At 46.7% G+C, this 27,853-nt stretch overlaps 1 protein-coding gene across 5 annotated transcripts in view; it reads left to right on the top strand.

Annotated features, from left to right (window-relative positions):
• IQSEC3 (IQ motif and Sec7 domain ArfGEF 3) overlaps window positions 1-27,853 on the top strand; it is a 97,459-nt gene that overhangs the window by 61,064 nt on the left and 8,542 nt on the right. For all 5 annotated transcript variants that reach the window (XM_063153911.1, XM_063153912.1, XM_063153915.1 and 2 more), the window contains 8 exons: window positions 5,095-6,173; window positions 10,277-10,438; window positions 20,318-20,440; window positions 21,112-21,278; window positions 23,369-23,508; window positions 24,321-24,446; window positions 25,561-25,660; window positions 27,671-27,832. In XM_063153911.1, the coding sequence (XP_063009981.1) occupies window positions 5,095-6,173; window positions 10,277-10,438; window positions 20,318-20,440; window positions 21,112-21,278; window positions 23,369-23,508; window positions 24,321-24,446; window positions 25,561-25,660; window positions 27,671-27,832 (2,059 nt within the window). The remainder of the gene's footprint in view (window positions 1-5,094; window positions 6,174-10,276; window positions 10,439-20,317; window positions 20,441-21,111; window positions 21,279-23,368; window positions 23,509-24,320; window positions 24,447-25,560; window positions 25,661-27,670; window positions 27,833-27,853) is intronic.

Raw genomic sequence — 27,853 nt, 5'->3', positions numbered from 1 at the left:
AAGTTAATGTGAATATGTTCAGGGTGGGCCACATCTTGACTGCATGTCCTTAGCCTCCTCAATATCCTACAGCTGCTCTGGTTTGTCCTGGGGAGTGTCTGTCCTCTGTTATTTTAACTTAAAGGTCATGTTGCCATATCATTGTTCTTGCAGCAGAGGCCAAATCTGCCCTGGATTAATGTGAACAAGAGAGACATGTTCTGCTGATTGTTCATTAATGTCTGGTGCCTCACAGAACTGACCATGCAGGGACTGAGCCTATCTCCTTGGTGAAACCACTTTTCTCACACCAAAGGGGCCTTACAATTTGTGTGCCTCTCCAGACCCATGGGTGTCTTCAGTGAATTGCCTGCAGCTCTGGAAGGGGGGATTTTCAGGCAGTGAAGAGTACTAATTCTTCCACTGTAGTATGTGTTTTTATAGGTATTCCTCTCAATTTACTCATCAGGTCGTTTTCCTAAATGGGAATAACAGTGATAGGACCTGCACAGTGCTGTCCCAGTAGAACACTATGCATAGCAGAACTTGTAATACAGGAATAGAACTCACAGTAAGAGAAAAAGGTGCAAGGGGACATTTTTCGTTTCATTGCACAATTGAAATCACATTTACCTTTAGAGAGAGGACTGAAGGCTAGTAAGGAAGAAGGGTAAAGTGCAGCCTCCTCTGCAAGACTTGGACCAGTCATAGCCCCTCAGCATCATCCTAGAGAGTTGGTGAGTGGCATCATGGCTCTCCTTGCTCCCTACCCTGTTGTCATTATAGTGCAACAGTTCTATTGTCACTACATTGCAAAGGTTCCATATTGCCAGTTTTATACCTCCTTGATGTTTCTCGTAGGCACCTCCTCTAGGCACTGACTCTTCCTTGTCCCCTCCCTTCCTTCCTCAGCCAGCCAATCCACTCTTTTATAACATTCTTCTTATTGGCTACAGCTGTGGCCTGTTTAAGTCAGGCCTGCTCCTAATCTTTAGTAATTGGCTCAGCTGCAACTCTTTAGGGGATAAGATTACATTCTATATTACCTTTATTTACTTATATTCTATTCCCCTACACTACCCCATGAAGCAGAGAATTCTGAGAGTGCACAGAGCAGAAGTACTCTGTGCTGGGAGGCTGGAACAGACACTCAAGTACTAAAGTTCCTCTGTGCTTAGACTCTGTTGTAATGTAGGGAAAATGCTTTCAGTCATACATACACTTGGGCTGTGCTGAAGGGCAGCACGTGTCCCATCGATGAAGGAAAACACTCCATTAACAAATACTCCTTATAGCAATGTCCTCCATTGTGAGAGGCTGGAGGGAAGGAGAAGCATTAGGAATGAGTGACATGTATGCTTTTTAAGTATTTTTTTTCCTAATTTTTTTTACGATGCATGCATTACCTTGAGTGACTCGGATTCTGTCCTGGAGCCTGATTCTTTTCTGGCTATAAGATGGTGGCAACCTGGGTAGAAAACCAGTGCTAACTGAGAATAAGTGGTCTCTCCTGGCAGATTTATAAATTTATGCCTATGGGCACCAAAGCCGTGGGGTGTGCACCTCAAATGTTTGGCCATCTCCAGGCCTGCAGTTTGGCTTGCCTTTTGGCTTGCCTTAACCTTGTTAAATCTCCCTTCATACACAATCCCTCATGGCAGTGGATATTTCACAGCCATTTCTAATTCAGCCACAATTGCTCAGAATGAGTGTTCATACTGAGGCCCAGAAATGTATTAAGCTAATTATTCTTTGAAATCCCCCCCTGATCCCCCTCCTGCTCTTCCCCTCCTTTGGCGCCGGCTGTCGGATCATTCCCCAGAGAGGAGTAGCTTTAAGCAGGCAATTACTTGTAATTCATGGGGTTTATTAGGAGCAAGAGAAGGCCAATCATGTCTGGCCTTTCTCAGCTCTCAGATGAGAACAGAAGGTTCCTCCAGCCATCCAGACTTATATCTCCATTACCCGTGACTGCTGTGTTGCTAACAGACACCCTTCCCTCCTCTGCAGGGGAAGAACACAGGCTAGAGCTGTGTGAGATCCTTAATTCCTTTGGACTGTCAGTTGGCTCAGTCTGACAGCAAATGAGCATGTCTCAGATATCCATAAGCAGTAAATATCTGGGTTACAGCAAAGAAATGAGACAGAGACCCACTGCTAGCAAACAAGGGTGGGGAGGGCACTTCTCTCTATGGGGATGCTGCATATAGCTCTGCCAGCCTTCTCAAGCATCCCTTGGAACACTCCCTGTCCCTGTTATGCCTGCTGAAAGATACTGTAGGATTCCCCTTGCTTTGGACAGTGCCAGTAGGCAGTGGATCACGGGCAGAACCCAGCCTTGCACCCCTGGTATGAACTAGAAAACAGACTAGTTGATGAGGAGTCCTCTCACTTCAGATCTAGGAGTCCTCTCACTTCATATCTTGTTCTGCTCCTTAATGCCTTGGTCCTTTGGGAGGGCTGACATTATGGACTGCAAAAAGCTGGTGATGTTTTTTATCGAGGTACTGACAGCTCGCTCTGTTCCTTTGGACTTTTAGAAGGATCTCTCCTCACTAGCTATTAAAGTCTGCCAATTTTGGCACTGTCCTTGCATGAGATAAACTGGCCTTTTACTTCAGATCAGCAATGACATCTTGTCTTGGCCTCTAATAAGATCAGAGCATATGAATTTCTTGTTTTCAGAATGGCTGTCACCTCCTTGGAAACCTCAGATAATTGTAAGGCTCTTGCTTCTGCTTTATTTTGCATTTTACTGTTATTCTGTCCCTCTCATTTGTTCCTCTTTTTCTCCTAACACAATTAACTCTACATTTTCATTAACCAGATCATTATTATTTCATTAACCAGATCATTATTTCAATGGTCAGTTGTCAGTAATAACTGTCTGGGTTGGGGCTTTGCAGGTTACTGGCGTAATTTACATTTATTTGCATGAGCCTTCATCCTGAAGTAACTATCCAAGGGATAGTTCAGTCTCTTTCCAGGCAGGCCAGCTTTAAAGACATGTCAGGAGTGTTGGTTTTATGGTGGGATTTAAGATGTCCTTGTTTATCCAAAAGGCCTGCTGCCAGGTCTTATGGTAAATTACACTGTACTCATGATTATTGGGGGGGGTGATTTTTAGCAACATTTATGCAGACCATTTCTGGAAGAGCAGCAGTGAAAGCATTAGGCAAATGTTCTTTAAATCAGGGGTAAACAGAGCTCTGAGCCAGCTACCTCTGCAGCTGCAGTGGCCAACCCCATCACTAAGAAAATTACTGGTATTTTTTAGTGCTGGGCTTTGATGTTCACCTTGGAGAGACCATGAGCTCAAGGGCAAGGCAGGCAGGAAACAGAATCACCTGATGTTTGAGCACAAGGCAAAGGCCCCTGCTTCATGTCCAGAGAGGGAAATATGAAAGGATGTGCTCCCCATCCCACTCTCTTCCATAAATGTCAGCCTCCCAGTACTTGCTCCACAGCCAGGACACTAGTGCAGGCACAAAATAGCTGGGCTTAGCTTATTCTTCTCAGCCAGTCATCTCCCAAGGTCACATTATCTTCCTCTACTTCCAGAGGAGTCAGTATTGGAAAGATTCCAGAGGTCATTTACACTTCTCATAGCTGTCAGACCAGTTCTTTACGCGTACCTACATCACTCACTGGTGGTTTTATCTGTAACTTACGTCATGCTATGAAAAAGAAGAAGGAAGCAGGTGACACGACATGCCTCTGTGAGCTGAGGCTCATGCCTCAGACTCACTTGGACTGTGAAAGCAATTTGCACTTAAACTCAGATATTGTGGAGCTCAGCTTTTCAAACTGTGAGTACTGGGCCAAAAGGCATGGTGAGGGACAAGTGCTGTGTCTGGGGATGAGGATGCAGTCAGAAAAACTCGTCCTTTGGTTTTGCTAACGAGCTCATATTCTCCACATCACTGATGCAGTGAATCCTCTGCTAATTCAGGACTGACTTCACCAGCACTCTCAGTCCTGCCTTTCACCTTTTTTGGTTTTTCTACATGTGTGCAGACACATTAACGCTACAGTCTGCCCCTGCACTCTGCCCTGTGAAGTGCCAATGATAGCTTGTAGTTCAGCCTAAACTTCAGTGAAGGTAGTTTGAGTTCATTCTCCTTTTTTTTTAAACTCCATCTTCCACCTTCATCTTCACACTGTCCCCTTTGTCCTCTGTCAGTCACTCATTGGAACCAAATCATCTGTCATTCTCCTGGAACTTGTTAGTGAAAACCCAGCTGCAGAGGAAGAGTGGGGGGATTTCCAGGAAGTTTAAATTCTAGACTACAGGAACAGCCATACATACCTGCTTTGCTGAAGCCAGTTGAGATGGTGTGTGTAGATGTATTTACATGTGTTTGTCATTACCAGCTCAGGTAAATCCTCCTTCTACTTTTTTTATTATCTTGTCTCCACATTTAAAATTCAGACTTTTTTCCTTTCAAAACTGAGATTCTTTCTTTTGCTGGCTGACACCTGAAAAATTCAGATATCAAAAAGGAATACACTTTGGGATTCAGAATACTTTTTAAAAGACACAACTCAGAACAAACCCAGCCTTCACTAACTTATATGGAATTTTATGTTTCTTACTAACTGCTAGATCAAGCCAGCATTCTCTGCATTTAAAAATTAAATTTTCTTCCCTTTTTATGAATAATTTCTCCTTTTGCTGAGAGTATTTCCTAAGGTTGCTAAGGAGGGGAGAAGCATTAGTAACACTTTGAGACAAGAGATAATGCTTAACATTACCAGAGCACTGCTGTGCAGGAAGACATATTGTATTTGCAGTGATGAACTTGCCCTCAAGGCCTTCAGGAGTCTGCAAGGGAAGGGCACCTGCAGGCTCCAGCTTTTATGGCTGGCACTCTGGGAAGAAACAGGATCCCATTACAGCTGTGAGGAAGCTCATGGTGCTGATGATTTAGCCAGTCATGCCCAAATGGGAGCCTTCTGTTGAAATCAGGGGCATGGCATTGCAGGGAAAAGTTAATTCAGTGTCAGAAGTTCCTTTGACAGTCATTGAAGACTAATCAGTGTAGAAAGTTGGGCAATAAGAAGCCATCAGGAGGCAATCAGCAAGAACTAACGTATCTGCTGTCTGTTTTTCAGATCGAAATGCTAGAACACAAATACGGCGGCCACCTGGTGTCCCGCCGGGCAGCCTGTACCATCCAGACCGCGTTCCGGCAGTACCAGCTCAGCAAGAACTTTGAGAAGATCCGCAACTCCCTGCTGGAGAGCCGCATGCCGCGCCGCATCTCCCTGAGGAAGGTCCGCGTGCAGAACTCGGAGAGCTTCTCCGCGGAGAAGGCCCTGGTGGAGGGGTACAACTTCGTGGGCATCCCGCTGGTGAGGTCCCCGTCCCTGCCAGCCACCATCAGTGGGGCACTAACTGAGCTGGAGGACTCCTTCACTGAACAAGTTCAGTCCCTGGCAAAATCCATCGATGATGCCCTCAGCACCTGGAGCCTCAAGACCATGTGCTCCCTGCAAGATGGGGGCTCCTACCAGATCAGGGAGACCTTCAGCGCTAGCTCCATGCAGCCAAACCAAGACTTAGAGGCTGAGCTCCAGGATCAGGAGAAGGAGGAAGGTCTCCTGCCAGATACTCTACCCAAGAGCAGCAGCACTCTCATGATGGCTTTTCGAGATGTCACAGTGCAGATCGACAACAAGAACATCTCTGTCTCATCATCTACCTCGGTGTCCATGGCAAACTGTCTCAGCAGCAACGACCAGGCTGGGCTCTCTCCAGCTACCAAGGCTGAAGAAAGCCCAGGAGAAGGGGAGGGAGAAGCCAGTGAACTACTGTCTGCCCCAGAGAGCTTACCTGAGAACAGCCTCACTTCCACTGAGGTGGAGGTCAGTACCAATGGCACAGGGGACAGCAGCGCTGAGCCGGATCAGATGGCAGTGCAGAAGCTCCAGTTTGATGCAAGCAATGAGGCAGGACAAAGCAAAGGCTTGGAGTCTGAGAATGCAGACAACTCAGAGCAGCTGAGCAGCAGCAGCACCTCCACCTCAGCTAAGTCAGCCTCTGAGGTGTCCTCAAAAGAAGCCCTGCAGGCCATGATCCTCAGTCTGCCAAGGTACCACTGCGAGAACCCAGCCAGCTGCAAGTCACCCACACTGTCCACAGACACCATGAGGAAACGCCTCTACCGCATTGGGCTGAACCTCTTTAATATGTAAGTGACTCTTCCTCCATTTCCCAGCCCCTATTCCCATGCCTCACAGGAACAGATGATGGCAGGCTCTTGGTCTAGATCCATCTCCAGGGAAGTTCATCCATATTCAAGGGCATGACCATCTGGGTATGCAGTGCACAACATAGGCTGGCTTCCCATCAGCTCTTTCCCTAAATTCTCCCAAGTGCTGTCCTTCTCTTCTGCCTAACAGAGGAACAAGCCCATGAGCAGTGTCCATGCTCTCACAATTCACTTAACCTTCAGTTCCAGTGCTGTCCAATGCTGTCCATTTGGCATCCACCAGCTGAGCCTGGGATCGCTCTGCTCCACTCTGTTGCAAAGGAACAAACATAGCTAGGACTGTAAACCCAGCTCTGGTTACTTAACATGGGGCAATTCCAAGTAAAGAGAGAGAGAGACAGGTAGAGCTGAGCTTAGCTAGCCCAATATGAGTCATAATGGTAAAATTGTATCTCTGGCTGTCATTTTCCTTCAGATACTTGGGTACATTTTCACCTGACAGACCAGGTTTAGTCACCTGTCTCTCACATATCTGAGTTTGATATTCTATGAGAAGGATGTAGGTGTGAAAGCAAAAGCAGAGCAGAGGTCACCATCAGAAGAGGTTAACTCACAGGGTCACACGTGGATAGGCAGAAAGGAGCTGAGCTCCCTTAAGATTTAGATTTGCTCATTGCCTTTTGATGAGATTTTTCTCATCTAAGCAAGCCACGAGAAGTACTGGGTTTTGCTTTATCATCACACTCTTATATCTCTGTCTTTGTTTCCATTTGAGTCCCCTAATAATGAAGATGTAATGTACCCATACTAGAAGAACGTTTCTCCACACATTAGCGTGGGCATTTTAGTCAAAGCAAGGACGGATCATTATGCAGCCCTAGGCAGAATTTTCTCACAGACAAAGGGGCAATGCACAGGATTTATATATGTGTACCATGGAGGCTCCAGGAGGCAGGAACCAGGAAGAGAGGTTTTTAGGGTTGATCTCAGAGCACACCCAGAAGTGAAGTGATGTCAGGTCAGACAGACTGGGGACTCTTACAGAACTGAGAGAGACATATTTCCAGTTCTGAGTACAGGTTGGAGGGCAGGAGTGAGGAAAATAACTTGTTAGCTCTGGGGAATGATGTCTTTCTTCAATCTCTGAGCAGTATCCAGGGGACATGTGGCTCCCCTTGTGGCTTCTTATCCAAGGGGCTGGGAGGGCCATTAAGCTTTCTGCAGTTATTTAGTTGTGGTTTTCCCTGTCTATTTCCAGGAAGAAGCCAGTTTGCTCTTGTGGGGTTTGGGATGTGGGCACTGGTTCCTAGGCCATGGAGCTGAGGCCGTGTGTGCACGCATCCTTTTTCCTGGCTTTCCCTGGAGCAGAAGCTGAAAGCCTGCAGTTTCTAGTTTCCAGTCTCTCTGGCCTTGCCCTGCATTTTTGGAAGGCAGTGCTCTGGCTTGGAGCAGGCCTCTGGAAACACATCTATGCAGTGGCACTTTCCCCATCCCTGCTGCACCGTGAGGGGGTGAAAACCCTGGAATGGTGAGTGCTTCATTATGCAGCACTGCTGTGATAGCTCAGTGTGTGTGGGCAGCTGGCTGCGTGGGCAGAGGGAAAGACAGCAGGACTGAGGAATCCCGCAGCATTTGCTGGCTCTGCCTAACACCCCTGCAGCACCAAAAATGAATAGCAGGGACCAGGCTCAGGAGAGAGAGGAATAGAGTTGTCTGCTGCACCTCTGGGTAAAAGCTTCGTGCTGCACTACGTGGGATACATCTGCAGGTGTTCAGTGGCAGAGATGCTGTATTGCTATCCGGATTTTGTGCAGAACAAATTGAATCCTGGGAAAAACTGATGAAAGGCTGCTGCTAGTGAAAGGATTTTTGAGTTATAGTCCAGGCAGTGCAGGAGGGCTGTCACAGCTGGATTGTTTTATCCTGCATCCTTTGATGGCATTGTGTGTACCATCTCTACTGAAACCTGCTCATCCATTCTAATGTGTGCATTTTTTCTGGCCATATTAAACTCTCAGCTCCTCTGGAGTGGATCCAAAGTCAGTCCAGTGACTTTGGAGTTACACAGGTGTAACTGAGTTCATCCTTGTGTTGTGAACACCATACTGTCCCTTGCCAAATACCACAATGTGCAGGTGGATGTGCATTTTATGTATCTCTGGTGCTTAGTTTGACTTGTGTCCCAACCATACCACCTTTGCACTTAGCAGGGTGCTCTGCCTGTACTCTTCAGTAGTGAACCAGTAGGTCTGTATGATAATAAAGAAGGTGTATTGTTGCTTTTCCCTGAAGAAGGCCTGGGGTTTTCACTATCAGATCTTGCCCCTTTCCTATTTATAAATTTAATGGGCTGATTGTTCTTGCAACAATCAGTGCCACACTGCCCAGGATATTTTCTTTTGACCTTACAGAGTAAGCAGAACTATTTCAAGCCCATCTAGTTTTTCCATGTCCGTGAGGCCCCTGTGAGGAGCAGGCCATTCTGCTGGATGCAGCTCCCCTTATAGCTAGACATATGTTGCTCACCCACATACTTCACCACCTGACAATGTCACAGTCTGTGCCTGTGCATATCATGCATTCACGTGCTCTGACATCTCATCCTGTTCTTCCCTCACCCCAGGAAACTGCCTGAGCAAACTCATTCCTTGAGCCTTGACAAGGAACCCTGAATTTGGGTTAATGATGGAAGCATGACATCATTTATAGAAGTCACTCTCTTACCTGTCTCAAAGAACCAAAGAAATGTGGCAATCCTCCTGCCATTGCAGTGATCCACCTCAGCACAGAGCACCATGACAGACTGAATTATGGGAGGAAAACTTCCTGCACAATACACACGTACTGTTTGTTCTTGTCTGCAAGACAAGGCACCTCAGAAGCTCACAGCACTCCTACACACACAGGGGCTTATAAACCAGGACAGAAAGATGGGGACAGATGTTTTACCAGGGCCTCTGGCAATAGAACCAGGGGTAATGCTGGTAAACTGAAGGAGGGCTGTTTTAGATTAGATGTAAGGAAGAAGATTTTTACAATGAAGGTGGTGAAACACTGGCACAGGTTGCCCAGAGAGGTGGTGGATGCCTCATCCTTGGAGATAAACAATATCAGGTGGGAGGGTTCTCTGAGCAACCTTATCTAGTTGAAAATGTCCCCACTCCCTGCAAGAGGGTTGGAGTAAATGGCCTTTAAAGGTCACTCCCAACCCAAACCACTCTGCTTCTGTAAGAGCCGTGTGTGCAGGCACAGACACTGGCACATTAAGAAGCAGAAAATCACTCCCACAGCCAGGCAATCAGGCCCACTCAGCACCAGACCTGCTCTCAGAGAGATGCTCACAGCCACAGAGGGAGAAAAGCCCTCTGGCTGGGAGCTGCTCACTGCTCCCTCCCTTCCTCTGACAGAGCATTCTCTGGGTGCCTTCTCTCACACACAGAGATTTCTGCCTGAGGGCGTGAATCAATAGAGAAGGGAAGAAAATCACAGCTAAGGGTCGAGGGAGTGAAGGAGGGATAAACAAATCTGAGTATGGGATTTCTGTTCAGGCAGCCAACATCAAGCTCAGGTGAGGAAGGTAAAAAGGTATCACTCTACAATGAGTGTTGAAAATCTATGAAGAACAAAATTATTTGTTTAACAGAAAAAGTGCCCACTTTTGGTTATCCCCCCTGGGGCCTTGAGCCTCGTTTGCCCATAGACCATGGCAGCAACGTCTCCTAAGTCTCTTCACAGAGGGAAGAGTCTCTGACTGGAGCAGATGGATGGCAGGAGTCACTTATGAGGTGTGGTACAATGCAGTAGGATCTGTTGTGGCAGTGGGATGCCACTTGTGATTACCAAGCGACAGCAGGAGCTGCAAGTGACACAGCAGGTCCTATGACATAATTTTGTCCTCAGCAGCAGCTAGGGAGGATCACAGCAAGTCACTTTTCTTCACCCCAACCAGTCCCATTCCTGACACACCATGGAGCCCAGGCACATACCAAGGGCTGCACTGATGCAGCCATGGGGTGAGCCAGAGGCAACAATGCCTCCAAGAGCTCATGCAAACTCACCATGTCTCTGTCCTTCCCTTGCAGAAACCCAGACAAAGGGATCCAGTTCCTGATCTCGCGAGGCTTCATCCCAGACACCCCCATTGGGGTGGCACACTTCCTGCTGCAGCGCAAGGGCCTCAGCCGCCAGATGATCGGGGAGTTCCTGGGCAACAGCAAGAAGCAGTTCAACAGGGATGTTCTGGAGTAAGTGTGGAAATCTCTCCCCTCCTCCCTCCACTCTAAAGGAGTTGCCTGCTCTGCCCCTGGCTGCATCAGCAAGCACTCCATGCCCCTTTGTCCCCACTCTGCAGGAACTCCACCATTGCCAGTCCCTATCTGGCGTCCCTCTGCACATTTCCCAGCTATGTGTGTCCCCCTTCATATCAGTCATCACTTCTTTCATTTCAGTCCTTCCTCAGCAGGCCTGCGGTCACCTAGCAGGAGCTCAGCACTGTCAGGTGGTAGAACAAGTGCTGCTGGCAGGTTTGGGGGCTGGGAAACTCTTTGGCTGAGGTCTCATCCCATCCATATAAAGTACCTCTGATGCCTTCTGGAAAGTACTGAGAGGCAGAGGAGGAAAACTATCTGCTTCTTGCTGTGAGACCAGCAGGGAGAAGTGAATGCTGGCTACATACTCAGTTCTCTTTCTGTCCAGGTTGGAAATTGGTGGCCCTTTGAGTTTGTCCAACTGCATTATGAGGATAATTATAAGGTCCTGTTTGTGGTGATGAGGAGGCCTGCCTATGAAAACATGCTACTAAGGGCTCATCATTGCCACAGCAGCCATGGAGCACTGAGGAACATCCCCACTCCAAAATCTCCAACCAGCTGAGCTGCCCCTTTTCAGAACAAACTTTGAGTTTTCCTTCCTGCTTCTGTTCAGTGGCTGCCTTTGCTAGACTGTTTCCTTCAGTTCTCTCACTGTGACCCTCTCCTGGTCACAAGTCATGCATCTCTCAGCCTGCACATCTCTCCTCTTTCAAGTCTAGTTCATTCAGAGACCCATTTCAAGGCATAACCAGCACTCAACTGTGTCTTTCTTTATTATGCAGAAGCACAACTCTTAGTGAGAGCTGCCTTTCCATTAGGCAGGAAGTCCTTTGCACTGGGTCCTTTATTACATTCTCCATTCTCCAAAATGTTCTCTATTTCCCTTGAATTTTGCAGTGGTTTCTCTTGAATCAAACCATAAAGAAACTCCAAATCCCATCCACATACCACTTCTACTTTGGAGAAAAACTGGAGGATGCCAAAGTTCAAGAGCCAAATCTAGGCTTAAATTTTAAAATTAATTCCAGCTGCAATTGCTACTTCTTATTGCTGCAGGTACCCACCTGACCTTTGGGCCATCTCTTTTTTTAATGTACTGTAGGAGTATTGATTTGTTCAGCAAAAATACACATGTGCTGTCCAGTCTCTTCACACTGAGAACTACAATTAAAAGTAATTGCCTCTTTTTCTCCAGTAAGCATTGTGTGGGCTGCTTCCCCTCACAGATAATCTGCTCAGGTCCAAACCTAGCCTCTGCACACACAGGGGAATATTGCAACAACAACAGGCTGACACTTCCCTGTAATTGTAAATTTGGCATCATGTTCCTCTGCCTCACATGGGACCACAAACTCCGTGTCAGCAGCTCCTGGGAGCAGTGCCTATTGCAAATCCTGGTATCAGCCTCCCAGCCTCAGTGCCCAGGAGCTGCTACACTGAGGTTGCCTGTCCTGTTCCTGTTGCTGCATGAGGCGTGGGGGCCATTGGAGCAGGTGGCCCTACTCCATCATGCTCATTACTCAGAGTTTCCACTGCCCCTCTCATGGTAACACTCCAAATATTCAGTGAGGGAGTGACCTTGCCCATCCTGTTAGCACCTGTAGAAAACAAGGCTCAAAGATGGGGACTGAGATGTTGAGGCTGTGTGTGCATGGATACATCTGGGGCAGGGACAGTGTGTACTTGAGCAGGTATCAAACAACTGGGTCTGAGTTTAGGGTCCAAACCTGCATCTGATCTTGCCAGGCCACAGATGATATGCTTGCACTGACAATCTGTGCTGCCATCCCCTCTTCACAATAAATGCCTGATCTGTCTTCCATGAAGGCAAAGATAAAAGTAGACTTAAAATACATGTAGAATATTCTAAAACAGGAAGGAAAAAACATGCACATTCAGCTGGTTGTAGCTGTGCCATTTGAAGGTACTTTGTTCCTGTGCCAGTTCTGAGCTTGGGGATATGCTTGAGCATAGTTGGTGGGTTTTGCAATCAAATTTTTCATCAGCTGCTCATGAGAGCTGGATGGGCAATGGCTGCACACCCAGCAGTGTCCCATGCATGGAAATAAGGCATTGAAAGGAGAAATCATGGCCCAGAATTATAATCCTGGATATTTTTCCTGTCCATGCTGCAGGAGGAAGAGGACTGGCAGTGTAGAGTAGTGTGCTGGCATTTCCAATGAACTGTATCTCAAGGGCTGGTCACAACTTAAGAGCTGTTTCTATGGGAGCAAGAGGCAGATCAGGGACCTTTTGGCATTTCAGAACTGTCTAAGACCTTGTCTGGTTCTCATTCCTCATCCAACTCCCATCAAACTGGCACAGGTTGGGAGAATAGACTCTGCAAGGGCTGTTGTGCTGTCCCACATCCACCCACGCTCAGTAAAGGTACATGGTTTTCCCTGGAGAGCATGCAGCAGACAGGAGAGCTCACACAGCAGCTTTTGCATGATTTGCCCAACACCACAGTCATTTTTGTGGCCCAAATGGGCAGAAGAAGGACAGGCACTTAGTCCTGCTGGGGTCAAATGGCCAGCCAGGGTGGCCATGAGCAGGCAGCAGTGCTTGGACAGGCTGTGATCACCTGCAGTGAGGGAGCCTGTATGCAGGCAGAGAGATCTGTGCTCTTTCACATCCCAAACCTGACCCTGGAGCCTCCTCTATCTCCCAAAAGCAAGTTCAATTATTGATGCTCCTTGCTGTGTTAGTTTAGCTTTTGCTCGATGTGAAAACTTATGTTGCAATTGTGTGTTGTGAGCAATGTTTCAATTGCATCCAGGTTGAATTAACTCAGCTGCATGAATAAATAATAGCACAGCTTTTAAAACATCTGCAAAAGTGTCAAGCTCCCTTGTGCATTCTGAGGCAGGGCAGAGCTGCCCAGGTTACAAACTCCAGACTCAGCTGTAATGTCCAAAATCAGGTCTGTACTCTGCAGAGTTCTCTTGGCTTCTGCAGATTTGGAAGCTGTGCTGGCTGACAGAGAAGGCTGTTCCTGCTGTCAGACAGCAGAGCTCAGGAGTGCAGAGTGCTGTCTGGCACTGTGAAGATGATCCCACTTTACTGCCACCAGTGAATGTAAACGTCCAGAGAAGTGCTATGCTGGTTACAAAGCCTTTTATGTAAAAGGGCAGGGGTTTAGGTGAGGAAAGCATTTTATGAGGATTGAGCACTTTGGTGTGCTATTTTGCCTTCCCACACCTTCATGCCCAGCCCCTAAATGCCCTGAAATTCTAATCTCCCTTCCATCTTCCTGCTCTTATCTTTCAACCTTAAACTGATTTTCTTGGAACTCAAAAAGGTGTCTGGATAATTCACAAGTAGTTCTACATGCTAGCCAGAGGAAAAGCAGAGAAAGCAGGAGATTTTCAACAGTTTCTGACTATAATTGACACACACACATTGATAGCACTGAACCACTCAGGTCTGTCTCTTTAGGAAGATGCAGTGTGTAATTTTCTTGTATAGAAAAGACTTCAGTCTTTAAAACTAGGATTTATCTCACTTGTTGTTGGCCACCACCAAGTTTAGTATCTTCTAGAAATTTATGAATTCCTTTTGTCAACGGAGAGACATGGGGCCCTCAAGAGTGTTGTTCTTCTCAGTGTGCTAGTTTAGTCTGGATGTGCAGCTTTTAGGCATTTTGTGTTGCAGGCCATAAATCCCACTTGTTTTAAGCATCTCACAAAATAAGTACTCACTGTGATGAGCATCTAGAAGAATCTAAGAAGACCCAGTAAGATCCAAGAATCTCCTGGAGTCACTGGAGACCTGCCCCAGGGTTTCAGTATCTACCAGTCCAGGAAATACAGCTGGAGAGAGGTAACCTGGCCCATTCAAGGACCTATGTGGTACTGAGCAGTTTTCATCAAATCTATTTGTCAAGTACTGCAGAAAAATAATTCTGTTACTTTGAAAAAGTCAGGCCCAATGCATTAACACATAGTTTTAATATAAGACACGTCATCATTCTTGCATCCTTTCTTCATTTTGTGTTTATTTGTTGCTTTTGTTCTCCTTTCGTCATACTTTCCTTCACTTTAGTCCATTCTTCCCCTCCACCTGTTCCTGACTCAGGAATTACTTCCATTCATAGTTCATTCATGAACAAGATAATGTGAGTGATTTCATGAATGGAATCAGCTGTGCTGGTACTGGATGGTTTGTGTTCAGCTTGTGGGATTTGGGAGTGCAGATGTGGCTGTCCTGGTGCACTTGTTGCCAGAGGAGAAATGGGCAGAGATTCCAGCAGAGGAGACATTCTCGGGGTCTGGCTGGTGTTAAGAGTGGAAGTTGCTGTTGGAGACATTCTCCCTGGGTTTGAGGAGGTCTCCTGTCTGTCAAGCCTGTGTTGTCTTGTCTCTCTGTCATGGAAAGTCAGGGAGAGAGAAGCTGCTCTCAGAACATGCAGAGCTGGGAGCCCAGCAAAGGCATTGCCTCTCTGAGAAGAATGAGGCTCCTCTTGGACAGACAGATGGACTTGCCAGATTAGCCCAAACTAGCATTCTTTCTCCTTCTTACTGAGGATGCTACAGAGGGTCAGTAGGGCACTTTCGTCACAGGAGGGTTTGAGCAGGAGCAATAGACAAGGATGGGATAGAAACAGGACAGAGGGAAGATTGTGTTAGGCAGTTCTGACCTCCAGCTGCAAGCTGGGCTGTGGCACACACCAAATGTAAGAACAACCCTCCCATGCCAGGCCTGGGCAGGCTGACTGTGCAGCTTGAGCCTGCCCAGTTCCCAGAGAAACTCAGGAAGGTGAAGATTCCCAAGCAAGTAGGCATGTGAGCTACCAACAACCATGGGAGGGTGAGCAGGCATGGCAGCCCAGGGCAAAACCAGGCAATAGAGCAATCCTGTAGCATTCCCCAGAAAGGGAAGTCTAGTGTGGGCATGGTCTCCATTGTAGAGACTGTCCTTCCCAAGAGGGTGGGGAGGGCAGGACTGGGACACACACCTGTGCCCACTGGTGCATGGAATCAGGGAGTCCTGTTAACTTTTCTTTCTGTTCTGCCTGCACATGCAGGGCAATTTCCTTCCAGGGAGCTGAGCTCTTCTACAGTTCACCCAAATCCTGACTCACCTTCAGAAATCCTGTAGAATTAGGGAGACTGAGAAAAGGGATGGTTTTTATTAAATATCTTAGTGCCTTATGATTTTAAACTTTCCACCTGGCTGCCTCCCCCCTTGCTCCCTCCCTGAGTGGAGGCTGCAGGTTCATTACAGATGCTTTTAGCTGCATCCCAGCCCCTGCTGCATTGTCACCTGAGCGGAAAAGCTGGAAAATAGGTCATTACACTTGGCTGGGCAGATCCCGGCCCCACATGGTACAGCTGCTTCCTGTCTTCACTGAACCCTTTTGCCACAGGCTCTTTTGCCATGCTTGGCCCTGTGCTAAATCCTCACAGCTCTTCTGCCATTATGTCCACCCACTTTTAGGAGGATCTTTTCCCTGTAGCCTAGGAGGCTACAACAGAGAGAACAGCTAAGCAGAATAATCCATCTAGGAGCTCACTCTTTGGTCCTGGAACCTGGTGTGGAATTCTCTGCTTATTGTTGTGAGGTGCCTCAGGGCAGATCAAACTCCTCATGTACACAGGTGGCCCAAGAGTCCTCAACCTCCACCCCCTTGTTCATGAGGCTTTTCCTGCTCACTTCAACATGATCCAAATATCCAAAGTCATATCCTTACAGATAGTGGGCTAAATGAATCTCTGGATGCACTGTGAGTTCAATTTGTGTGGTTTGTTGCAAGTTCCTGGGCAGGAAGGTGTTGAAACATGAGATTTTATAAGGTGATTACTGTGTCCCTGTATCATCATCTCTCAAGCCTCCTGGAGGTTCTGGAATATGCATCTTGCAGGTGTCCAGGTGTTTGTGAGAAGATGAACTCAGCACTGGTTTTGGCATGTGCACATAAGATTTTGGTTTATTCCTTGGATGCAGAGAGCCACCCACTCTCATATCCTTCGTCAGCTTCCATGGTCTCTAGCTTGGAAAGAAAAGATCTTCTCTGGTTTCATGAAGAAAAGTTGTGCTGCACTTCAGGGGATGTCTGACACAGTTACCAGAGTGCATTTGGAAAGTTAATGTGAGTCTGTGCAGGAATCTGAAGGCTGCAAAACTTCCAGCTGTCTAGAGGAGGAGGAGGAACATGGCAGACCCATAGCACAAGGCTGTTTGGCTCTTTAGACTTTGCTGTGTCAAATTTGCACACAAAATTAACAGACAAGTCTGACCCATCTTTTTTTCTGCCTGTCTAACAGCAGAAATGCCAGCTTGGTGCCTGATGGCTCCTCTAGGAGCTGTTCTTCAGACCTTTGGCACAGGATTTGTCAGATAAATCAAATCCAAGCACAGGCTGACTTTGCTTGAATCAAACATTCTTCCTAACCTGTCCTTTCTGCCTGGTCAACTTTTCTCAGTAAGCAGGACAGGGGACATTGTTCTTTGGGCTGAGAGAAAAATGGAAGAGGCTCCCAGGAGTTGGAATTTACAAAGGAAACCTGCATCAGTCAGTCTGTGAGCGAAACCCTCCTAGGAGAATCCAAGCATAACTCAAGTAGCAATTTGAAAAGAGCTGTGAACAGCTGCCTTGTCCTACTTGTCCTAACGAAAGCTCCATGCTTTCTGTATTATGGGTATTGACTTTATTACTCAAGATTTGTACACAAAGAGGAGGATGTTTTAGGGCAGCCTGTGTGCAGGGGGAAAGACTGATCAAAGAGGGAAGGAGTAAGCAAAAGATAGATGATTTAATGCTGGTGGATTGGAGCTACTAGGGTGACCTCAGTGGGTGTCCCTGGGGCAGGCAAGCACTCAGTGTTCACATGTCTGGAAGCAGACAATAGCAACAAAATCACCAGGGTCAGTGCTGAGAAACACTTGCACACTGGAAAGGATTAAAAAATAATAACAAAAGCTCAAGTGCAGAGGTGGTTGCAGCTGTGAACACAATAACAACTAACAAGAGGAAAACTGTTTTTACTATCAACGATAAATTCCAAGAAGCAGAATGCCTTGATGTTAACCCAAGGGACTGAGTGTAAGTATGAGAAAAATAAAAATAAAAAAGGAAAGATGCAGTGAAGGAAGTTTTTCTTATTGCAAAGTGTTCCTGCAGTCCACCTCTTGGAGAGATAAAAAAATATTTCATAGAAGATTTCCTAAGAGAGCAGTCCCTTTGATTCTCTTTCCTTGCTCCCTATTTGTTTCTGAATTTCGATTATATGGACTTTGTGCAGAGAAAGAGCTCACAATTCCTAGCTGAGGTTGTAACAAGTCCAACCTCAGGAGATACAAAGCACTTTATGTTCAGTCAGAGCTCTTGGTAAGATATTCTGAGGTGTCACCCCAGCTAAATGATGACAACTCCTGAATCAATAAGGCAGTGGAGGAATGCAGAGACATTTCTGAGTTCAGATCTCTGTCCCTCACCCATTTGAGGAATTGTGCAACATATTTTTATTCTAGCAAGGCTGCATGTGGCACTCAACAGCTTAGATCACAAACCACTTTCCAATAACTCACAGCAAACTGCAGCACTTAGACCCACAGACACAGTTTATCTCAGAAAGGAAGAACTGATAACAGCATATCCCTTTATTAGTAGAGGTTTCTTTCGCCAAATTTCCAGCTTATCCTAGGAAACAGAAGGATCCAGAAGAGAGGTAATACTTTCCCCCTCTTTTTTTCCCTATACCACTCCTCATAAAGTCCCAGACAACCTGTCTTGGGGAAAATTTCCTCCTTAATAAGCTTAAATGTGGGACCAGTTTATCCTTTACCACATGACATATCCTTTACCCCAAACACAATGCAAAAAATTAAATAAAGGGGTTAAGGGGCTAATAGAAGTAACCTCCAAGGTAAAAAGCAGCAGAAAATATAAAGTTCTTGAATTTTTAATGCACTTCTAATGTCAAAGTGGTCCCATTAGCAAATTAGTGACTTTGTGTTCAATGAAGGTATAAAGAAAATGGGATTTTGGCACCTGTGATTTTCTTCATCTGTCAGATAGTATTTCAGTTCTTAAAATTTATTTTTAGGTAAGAATAATGACAAGCAAAAAGGTAAATTGTACATACCAAAGTCAGTGGAAAATAAAGTAATTTAATGTCTGTGTTTGTTAGAATAACTAGTTTTCTAGAGAGGGGACATGCAGAACATAAATCTAGACTTCAGCAAAGCTTTGGACATGAGAAATTTTTTGTTGAGAGTGGAAGAGAGAGAAATTAGCAGAGGAATAATAAACAGGGGAGCAAATTGGCTGATACAGACATTAGTGCCTACATACTCTGCTGAAATGGGAGGTTGGGCCTGAGGGACATTATGAACAGGGGTTTCTTTTGATTAATGCTGCAGTAATGACCTGAGCACAAAAGGTAGGAATATGCTAACAGAATGTGCTGAAGCCACATGAGAAAGGTGTTGTCATTACAAGTGACTGAAATATCATGCAGTAAGAAAAAGAACAAGTAGATGATTTGACTAATACAGAGATCAAATGCTGCAGTGATAGGCTTTGGAGACTAACAGCAGGGCCTTTATAAGATGAGAATGCTTAGTGGGAAATAAGATGAGAATGCTTTAGTGGGAAATAAGAGAGGTGTCATGCCCTTCTTGGGGTATCTAAATTGGCCATGAATTTCCAGTGGGCAGTGAATCACGCCGAAATGCAAAGTGCCACCAGATGAGCAGGTAATGTTGCATGTTATTTCTGTACAACAGTTTCCATTTCCTACTTTCTCTGGGCTGATTCTGGTCTTATTAATATTGATACAGGTGTCTAAATATCTATGTCAATATAGATGTCTATATATCTATATAGATACAGGTAAGTATCAATACATATATATCTACACATACTTTCTCTGTATATGCCCCTGTGAATGTATATGCTGTCTATGGTGTGATCTCAGAATCTCTGCTGGCCAGAGTGACCCCAAGATGTGTTAGAAAATCTCTTTTCCCAGCCCAGCAGTTGAAGAAGGACTCTTCTGGTCTCGTTCTCAAGGTTGTTTATTGTTTCTTATCTATAAAATTCTTTCTCTGGCCTGCTGAGGTCTGTTCAGCAGGTCAGATAGAAGCAAACTGATTGCCCCTGGGGCAATGTTATTTTTTTAAACTAAAAGCTATGTGTACTTTATTTACCATAGCTTCCCAATACCTATCACCTATTAGACAGGGAGTTTCTACCTTAAACCAATGCAAAAGTGCCAGCATCACCCGGAACATGGAGGCTAGGAAGAAGAAGGAAAAAGGACAAGGCATGCCCAAATTCCTCCATCTTGGGATCCCAAGCCCCCATTCTAAAAACCTCAAAAATCTATTTTTCACCCCATGACAAACTATTATTCTACTTAAACTCTCTTGACTTGTAATTCTTTGTATGAAGGTGGTGATTTGCTCCATGGGTCAAGATCAAAGGCACAGGGGTCTTGGGCTCTGTGCCAAGGTCTCTGAGCTCCCTGGGCAGGGGCTTGAGTCCTCCAGGGCAGCCAGAAGAATTTCCTGGGTTTTGACAGTGTGATATGTATATATGATGGTGTATACACACACATACACACACACACACATACACACATATATATATATATATAAATATATAGTAAAGCACAATTGCTCACCAGCTGTAGAATGCAGGAATCACTTGAATAAAATCACTGCCTGTGGTAAGCAGGATCCAGGAAGCCATAGCGATGTCTCAGGGCCTTTCTCTTGGGGACCAGGCCTCAGTGCCACAGTGGAGGAGCCTGCCTGGTGTCATCCACAGGAGGGTGTTCTGATGAAGGCCATGTCCCCCTCTCACAGCTGTGTGGTGGACGAGATGGATTTCTCAGGCATGGAGCTGGACGAAGCCCTGCGGAAATTCCAGGCCCACATCCGCGTGCAGGGGGAGGCGCAGAAGGTGGAGCGGCTCATCGAGGCCTTCAGGTAAGAGCAGGAACCCTGCAGTCCCACAGCTGCAACCAGGGCAAACAGGGAACACAGCACAAGGCAAAAAATCCAGCAGCCATGGAGAGAACGCCCACAGAGTTCCCTCCCAGAGAGGGGGATCATGGAGGAGCTCCTGAGGGATGGAGTTCCCTGAGGGATGGAGTCCCCTGAGAGATGGAGTCCCCTGAGGGATGGAGTCCTCTGTGCTGCGTCACAGCCGCGGCCTTGTCAGAGCCTCAGTGGCATGAAGGGCACCAGGGCCAGAGGGAGGCCAGTCCTGACATGGCTTCCAGCAAGGGATTCCCTGTTCACTGGTGACTCACAGGAAGAGAAGCAGAGGGGCTTGCAGGGCTGCTCTGTTCTCTCCTGCATCCAGAGGAGTGCTGAGCAAGGCAGGCTGGAGCACACACCACTTGTGTATGACACACTCTGAGTAGCCCACTCCAGCCTCACTTGCTTTTTTGGTCCTGAGGACAAGAAGGCTGAAGTTTCAGTGGCCTACTTCAGCCATTGGTGGGGAAATCTGGCTTCAGAGAGCAGTGGGTTCCTTCTCTTATATGTGAGAGGTGGGGTGAAAGGAATGTGATCTGCTTGTGGTAAACCATTGCCCAACTGGAGCAGAGGGCTCCCATTTTCCATGCTGAGTGTGTGCATCCCTCCTGCTGCAGCCAGAGGTACTGCATGTGCAACCCCGATGTGGTCCAGCAGTTCCACAACCCGGACACCATCTTCATCTTGGCCTTTGCAATCATCCTCCTCAACACAGACATGTACAGCCCCAACATCAAGCCTGACAGGAAGATGATGCTGGAGGACTTCATTCGCAATCTGAGAGGTGAGGGTTCTGCCTTGGTGGTTTTTTTTTTCCCCTCTTGCTTTTCTAAATTCTGCCTAGATGAAGGCAGGAAAAACCTAGTGGAACTGCCTTTCCTCAGGTCTTCTGCTGCCTGTCTGTGAGCCAGACATGGAAGGCTCTTTGAGATGCCTTCTAGGGTGCTGGGGAAGGGAAGTTCTAATTAACTTTGTTTTCTGCAGAAAGATGTCCAGCCTTCTCAGAAACCAACCATTTTCCTTTGAGAGATGGCTTCATCTTTTAAGATATCTCATTTCTTGGAAACAGTCCATTGTATTGCATTTTGCTATTGTTCAGCTCCATCCTTCTTAGATCCTGCTGGGTTGTGCTAAACAAGCCCTACTTGCTGCTTTGAATATATGAACACATTTTCCTTTTATTCAGGCTAAATCTTTCCCTTCTTAATTGCCTGCAATTACTTATAGTAACTGTAGGCGTGACAGAGTTCATGCATACATTTTTTCTTTGCAATTTCTGATACATCAGTCCCCCAAATCAATTTTCTTCTATTTTCAAGGTCAGTCTTTTCCATCCTGGTAATATATTCTTAAAAGCACTTTTTCAGATGTGGTCACAACATACTCATATATAGAGCTACTGCCTTGTTCTTATTTTCAGATCTACTAACTCAGTTCAGTATTGTTTGGTCTTTTTGACATCATGTCTAGACAAATTATTGTCTAATTTCCCAGCCATATTCATTCCTAGGTCATCCTAGGTCAGCCATTTTCCAAGTTTCTCTTACTGCACATCTGCAATTCATATAAAGCTCCCTCAAAGTTTTTCCAGCATAAATTCCTGTCTTTTCTAGAGATTTTGCATTTTTCTGGGTTCCTTTGACTTGTTTCTTTGTCCTGATTGCTGTTCAGAAAGTGTCATCTGAGCCTCCCACACCTTCCACAATTTGTCACCTGGTTCAGACTGGTATAATGTGATACTGAGGCCCTCTTTCAAGTGAATTCCACAGATACTGAATGGGTCTGCTACCTGCCATCACCCCCTTTAGTATTACAATTGATAGCACTAACAAAAGAGGGAGGTTTTTTAATGTTAACTTACACTTAGAGTTGCCTTAAAAACTGTCAGTTCACACCACAAGGAATTAAATCAGCATGAGGGTCACTCATCTCCAGTGTGCAACACACCCCAATTCATCAGAGCAAGTGAATGTGACCCCATCACAACCAGGCAGACACACTTCAATCCAGACTCACCTGCAGGCCAATGCAGCTTCAGCAGCCTGTGTTGGAATTGTTATTTGGGATACATTTGCAAGGATGTAGGTAAGGGAGCAGGACAAGTCTCAATGCCTTTCCATTTCTCAGCAGGTCCTCACCTGCATCACTCAGGATAGTACATCTCAGACCAGGGAGCTGCAGGGAATGCAGGGAAAATCAATACTAAATGACTGGAGGAATTCAGTTTGGAGAAGGACTGCAAACCTGGTTTTCAGTGTTTGGCTCAGGGAAGGGTGAAAAAAACCTTTTCTGCCAGACTCTGAAGGGTCAGACAGCAAATTCTGGAGAATTATCTAAGGAGATGTAAAAGAGGAAAGGGGCAGGGTCAAGGCAGAGATACCACAAACAGAATAGCAGAAAACCATTATTCCTAGGAGACAACACAGAAGGAAAATAGTGGAGGTCACCAAGCAGACAAGGAGAGATGATGCTTGCATTGGCAGGAAGAGCTGCTGAATCCCATCATAGGCCTTTCCCACATCTAGCACTTCTGATGATACAAAATCAATGCAGGGGTTACTGCTGAGCAGCCCAAGATAAATGAATGTGAAATTGTGGCTATAAAACCTTAGGGAACACATGGAAAGGAGCCACCATGCAGAGCAATGGAATAATGAAATCAACTGCATTGGCCTTAGAGATGTCAGTCTCTCCTGCTGGTGCATTAGATGCATTAGAGGAACAAAGGAGACAGCCTAAAGTGAAGTATTGCTATTCCCCTTCACTTCCCAGCACTGCACAGTGCAGAGGCAGTAGTGACCTGCCAGGGACCACTGGTTCTTCCCTTTCCTTCTCTCTCTGGCTGGCCTGCCCAACATTTTCTGTGCTTGGCAGGGGTGGACGACGGTGCTGACATCCCTCGGGAGCTGGTGGTGGGGATCTATGAGAGGATCCAGCAGAAAGAGCTAAAATCTAATGAGGACCATGTCACTTATGTCACCAAAGTGGAGAAGTCCATAGTTGGGATGAAAACGGTGAGCACCCAGAACCCTCTGTCCCCCACCCCTCTCCCTGCCCTCTTTTCTGTGTTTTTCCTCTATGCCTTTCTTCTCTTATGTAATACTCCCCTTGCTTGTCTCTACAATTTTTTTTTGTCTCTACTCCCTCTTTTTTGTCTCTACTCCTTTTTTTCCAAACTCTTTATTTCTTGCTATCTCATTCTTTCCTAATTTTGAGGGATCTCCTTGGCCAGAGTTTACAGTATCTAGTGCTGTAATTGTTTGCCCATGAATTTTACTGCAGGTCCTGGCTGGCTCAGCTGATAGCTCTGCAGTGTTTCAAACTTTCAGGCCTTTTAAGGGTGTGATAGAGATAGTGATAGAAAACAATTTTGTCTGTCTGCCTCTAATGAGTTCCCTAAAAATTGCTGGGGTTAAGAGATGCCCAAAGTACAGACATCTTCTTTGGCAGTTATCAGTCTGTAGTGCAAGAACGCACATACTGATATCCAAAATAAAGCAGAATGACTTCTCAAAGCCCAGGAAACCTGCAGATGTCCAGTGGGGTGAGAGAGGATGAGCAGTGACCCAAGGATTGGAAGCCAGAGATAGGATGTTTGAGCAACAAGGTTGCATTTAGTCTGCCCTCTGATTGACCCAGATCAGAAAGGCTTTCTCTGTTACTGCACCAACAGGAGAATTGATGGCAAGGAGCGGTGGTGGGAGGGGATTTGTCTGGGCAGAGTGGGTGGAATTGTGTCACTGGGCAGGGCTGTGCAGCCTCAGGGTGGGGGACACCCCCAGTGGCCCCTCCTTGAGCCCCTGCCTGGCCCGTGTGCTCCCTGCAGGTGCTGTCGGTGCCCCACCGCCGGCTGGTGTGCTGCAGCCGCCTCTTCGAGGTGACCGACGTCAACAAAGTGCAGAAGCAGGCAGCTCACCAAAGGGAAGTCTTCCTCTTCAATGACCTGCTAGTGGTGAGTGTGCCTTGGCAATTAGGCACTGTAGTAATAAAACCTGCCCTGGTTTCTGTAAGGAAGTCTGAAACCAGCCCACAATATCCATTTTGCCTCTGTTCTGAGGGCAGCTCCCAGTTCAGCAACATTGTAAGACACAGCTCTGGACCCTTCACTGTTAAAAACCTACTAAATCTAGAACTTCAGTAAAAAAAAACCCAAAACTGTCACATCCCACAGCCATCCAAGCAATGTTATTGCTCTCTCTCATGCCTTTGCCAGCAGGGAGGTTCATTTCATGAAAGGGAGGTTCATTTCTTTGTCTATTTCTACTACAGTACACAGAGCCCTCTCGTGCCCTTTAAATCTTTCCTGCCAGACACGTTAAAATCACTGCCTTCTAACACGGAAAAGGCTGTAGCAGACTAGATAGTACTTCTCAGACCCCAGGATGTGCAGGGTATTTTTGAAAGTGTCCTGCCCCAGTAATGGAATTATGTAGGTACAGGAGAGCAGAGCTACATTGAGACTGGAAGGAGGCCAAACAAAATGGAAGCTTGCTGAATTTAATGGTGAAATAAAACTATGGTGGCAGCAGATGCAAGGCTAAACCCAAACCCTTTTGTAGAAGGAGAGGATAAGAGTTTTACCCAGCTTTTCCTCTGCAGCCATTTGCACAGTTCTGAACTTGGGGAGAGGATCTGCTCCCTGCTATCCCTCTGCTCCATGGGATAAACCAGATCCATAAGAACTGGAGGCACAAGGTCCATAAGTGCTGAGGTATAAGGGCAGCACAACATTCTCATACATTCTTGTTCCCAGCTCTAAGGTATTCATGACAGACTTACCTTTGCCTTTTGATCTGTTCCTTGGTGAAGAGAATTCCCCTTTCAAAGTCAAAATGTGGTGATCAAGCACCTCTGGGAGAGAGCTGAGTGGGCCCAGGGCAATGCCTGCAGGATTCCAGAATTGCTGTTACAAGTGCAGCATTCCAGGCAGCTCTCCTGCCAAGATCCAGTCATTCAGCAAACACTGCTCCCATGTACACTTACCAGAGCTTTTTTGCCCTGAGCAGTTTGCATCGTTCCTGCCTCACTGTTCCCCAGCACCAATGATGCTTCTCTCCCCCCAACAGATCCTCAAGCTCTGCCCCAAGAAGAAAAGCTCCTCAACATACACATTCTGCAAGTCAGTCGGCCTGCTAGGGATGCAGTTCCATCTCTTTGAGAATGAGTGTAAGTCCACTGCTCCTGGGTTTCCTGGAGGGGTTTGGCAGGGAAAAGGAGAAGGAGGGAGGGGGCTGTGTGAGTTTGCATCAGGAGAGAGATTCTGTCAGAGTTAAAAGTGGAGAAGAGAAAACTGAGGCTTGTGCCAAGGAGATCACTCTTTGGGTACACTGTGATGAGAAGAAGCTCCTGGTACCTCTCCTAGGTCTGAGCATCTGCAGAAGGGCCTCGTTGAAGGATCTGGCCTGTTATGGTGGCAGGGACAACACCAGTGGTGAAGACTGGGGGAAACAATCCCCATATCCATCCCACTGAGCTCCCAGAAGCCAGTTGTTGGTGCAGAATCTTATTTACAAAACTGCTGCTGCCAGCTTAAGACCCTCTCCCCTCATGCCCAAAGTCACAGCCCCACTGCTGCCTTTGATGCTGGTAGAGGCAGAGGTGCTGCTGCCACCTCCCTGCACTGTGCCATGCTGTGCTGAGAGCTTCCCAAGGCAGAGGCAGAGCCCTTGGAACAGTACCCACCAAAGCATGGCAGGAGGCCAGCCCTAGTCAGCCTGACCTTGATGGTCTGGGAATGGAGCCATGATGTGTCATGATTGGGGCTGGTTGTGCCGTGCAGGAGCTCCAGAAACAGGCAGGATTCCTGCTGGCACAGGCACAGGGGCAGCACAGCACTCCCAGGCTAGCAGGGCTGATGCCCCTGGGATCAGGGGCACAATCCCCTGGGATCACAGTGCTCTCCATTTTTTGAGAACATGCTGCAAGGAAGGCAAAATGTAGCAGCACTGTGGCTATACTAAGTTTTTCCTATCTCTCCTCTACTCTACTGGCAGCATGAGTCACTCTCCCAACACCCTACCCTGCAGCAGGCAGAGGCTCCCACATCCCTGTGAGCTAAAGGGCCATTCATATCTGAGCATCCCAGGAGGCACCATCAGAGCTGGCAGCAGCTTTCAGGGGTGGTATGACATCCTGGGAGTGCCCAAATCTTCTGGCAAAGGTGCCCTGTTGTGTATCCCCTGCAGAGACAGTAAAACAAATGTCACAAAGATCTTGTGATCTGAACAGATGAGAGAGACAGGGTGGGAAAAGAGCTTGGTATGCAAACGGGGGGAGCACGGGGCTGGCTGAAAATAACAGGTTAGGCCTTGCTTGTTTGGGAAAGACTGCTAAAGAAAGGCTGCCCATGGAAGGCAGGCAGATATAGGAGCATTGGAGAAGTGACAGGGGAAGACAGAAATTAAATTTAGGGGAATGTGAAAGGAAAGGAGGAAAGGGATTGAAACCACCAGCCATTGAGCAAATGATAGAGGAAGTCTAGTCAGAAGTGTGGCAAGTTCTCTGTATTCTTGTGTTCTCCTGATTCTGTTGGCTGAATCTCCAGTCATCATCTCCCTGCACACAAACCTGATCTTTAAAGCATAAGGCTTTATGCTGTTAATTTCACTCTCTGGGCATGACCCCTTATTTACATTTCTGTGTGTTTTGCCTGTGAGGAGCACTAAGCAGAGACCTCAAATACACGTCTTTACCATTCTCTCTGCAGAGTGCAATGAGCTCCCCATCCACACTGTGCCAACACCCCTCCTGTGCTCTCAGGAGAGACTGGGGACAAGTCCTGCCACTGTAGATGCAGTGGCTCTGACCCCAGAGACAACCTCTCCTGCTGCATCTCCCACAGGAGAAAAAGTGTTGTTGGCTGATAAACACTGTTTACCCTTCCACAGATTGAGAAGGGCTTTACAGACTTACCTCTGTGCCCAGGTTACTAAGAGCTAGGGTTCTCTGGTTTTGGCAGCACTGTGGTGCTGATGGCACTTGTCTTGCTGCTGCAGCTTGGTCCTTCTGTTCTCTTGGAGGGCTGCAGTGCTGCAGGTCCCCACAGTTGGCAGTGTGACAAACTCTGGGTGTGCAATTCCATTGAAAACTCTCTGTCCTTCAGATGTACCAAAACAACCAACTACTCCATCAAGAATGCCTAACACCTCTTTATTTTGTTGGCACATCTTTTTTCAGATTACCCCCATGGCATTACACTGGTGACTCCAGTTTCAGGCTCAGAGAAAAAACAGGTACTACACTTCTGTGCTCTGGGTGCTGAGGAAATGCAGAAGTTTGTGGAAGACCTGAAAGAGTCAATAGCAGAAGTGACAGAACTGGAACAGATACGAATTGAATGTAAGAGTCTCTCATACAAAT

This window comes from Melospiza melodia, chromosome 4, assembly GCF_035770615.1.
Source record: "Melospiza melodia melodia isolate bMelMel2 chromosome 4, bMelMel2.pri, whole genome shotgun sequence".
Taxonomy (NCBI): domain Eukaryota; kingdom Metazoa; phylum Chordata; class Aves; order Passeriformes; family Passerellidae; genus Melospiza; species Melospiza melodia.
Note: the sequence above shows the minus strand (reverse complement) of the source record. Positions and strands in the feature narration are given on the sequence as shown.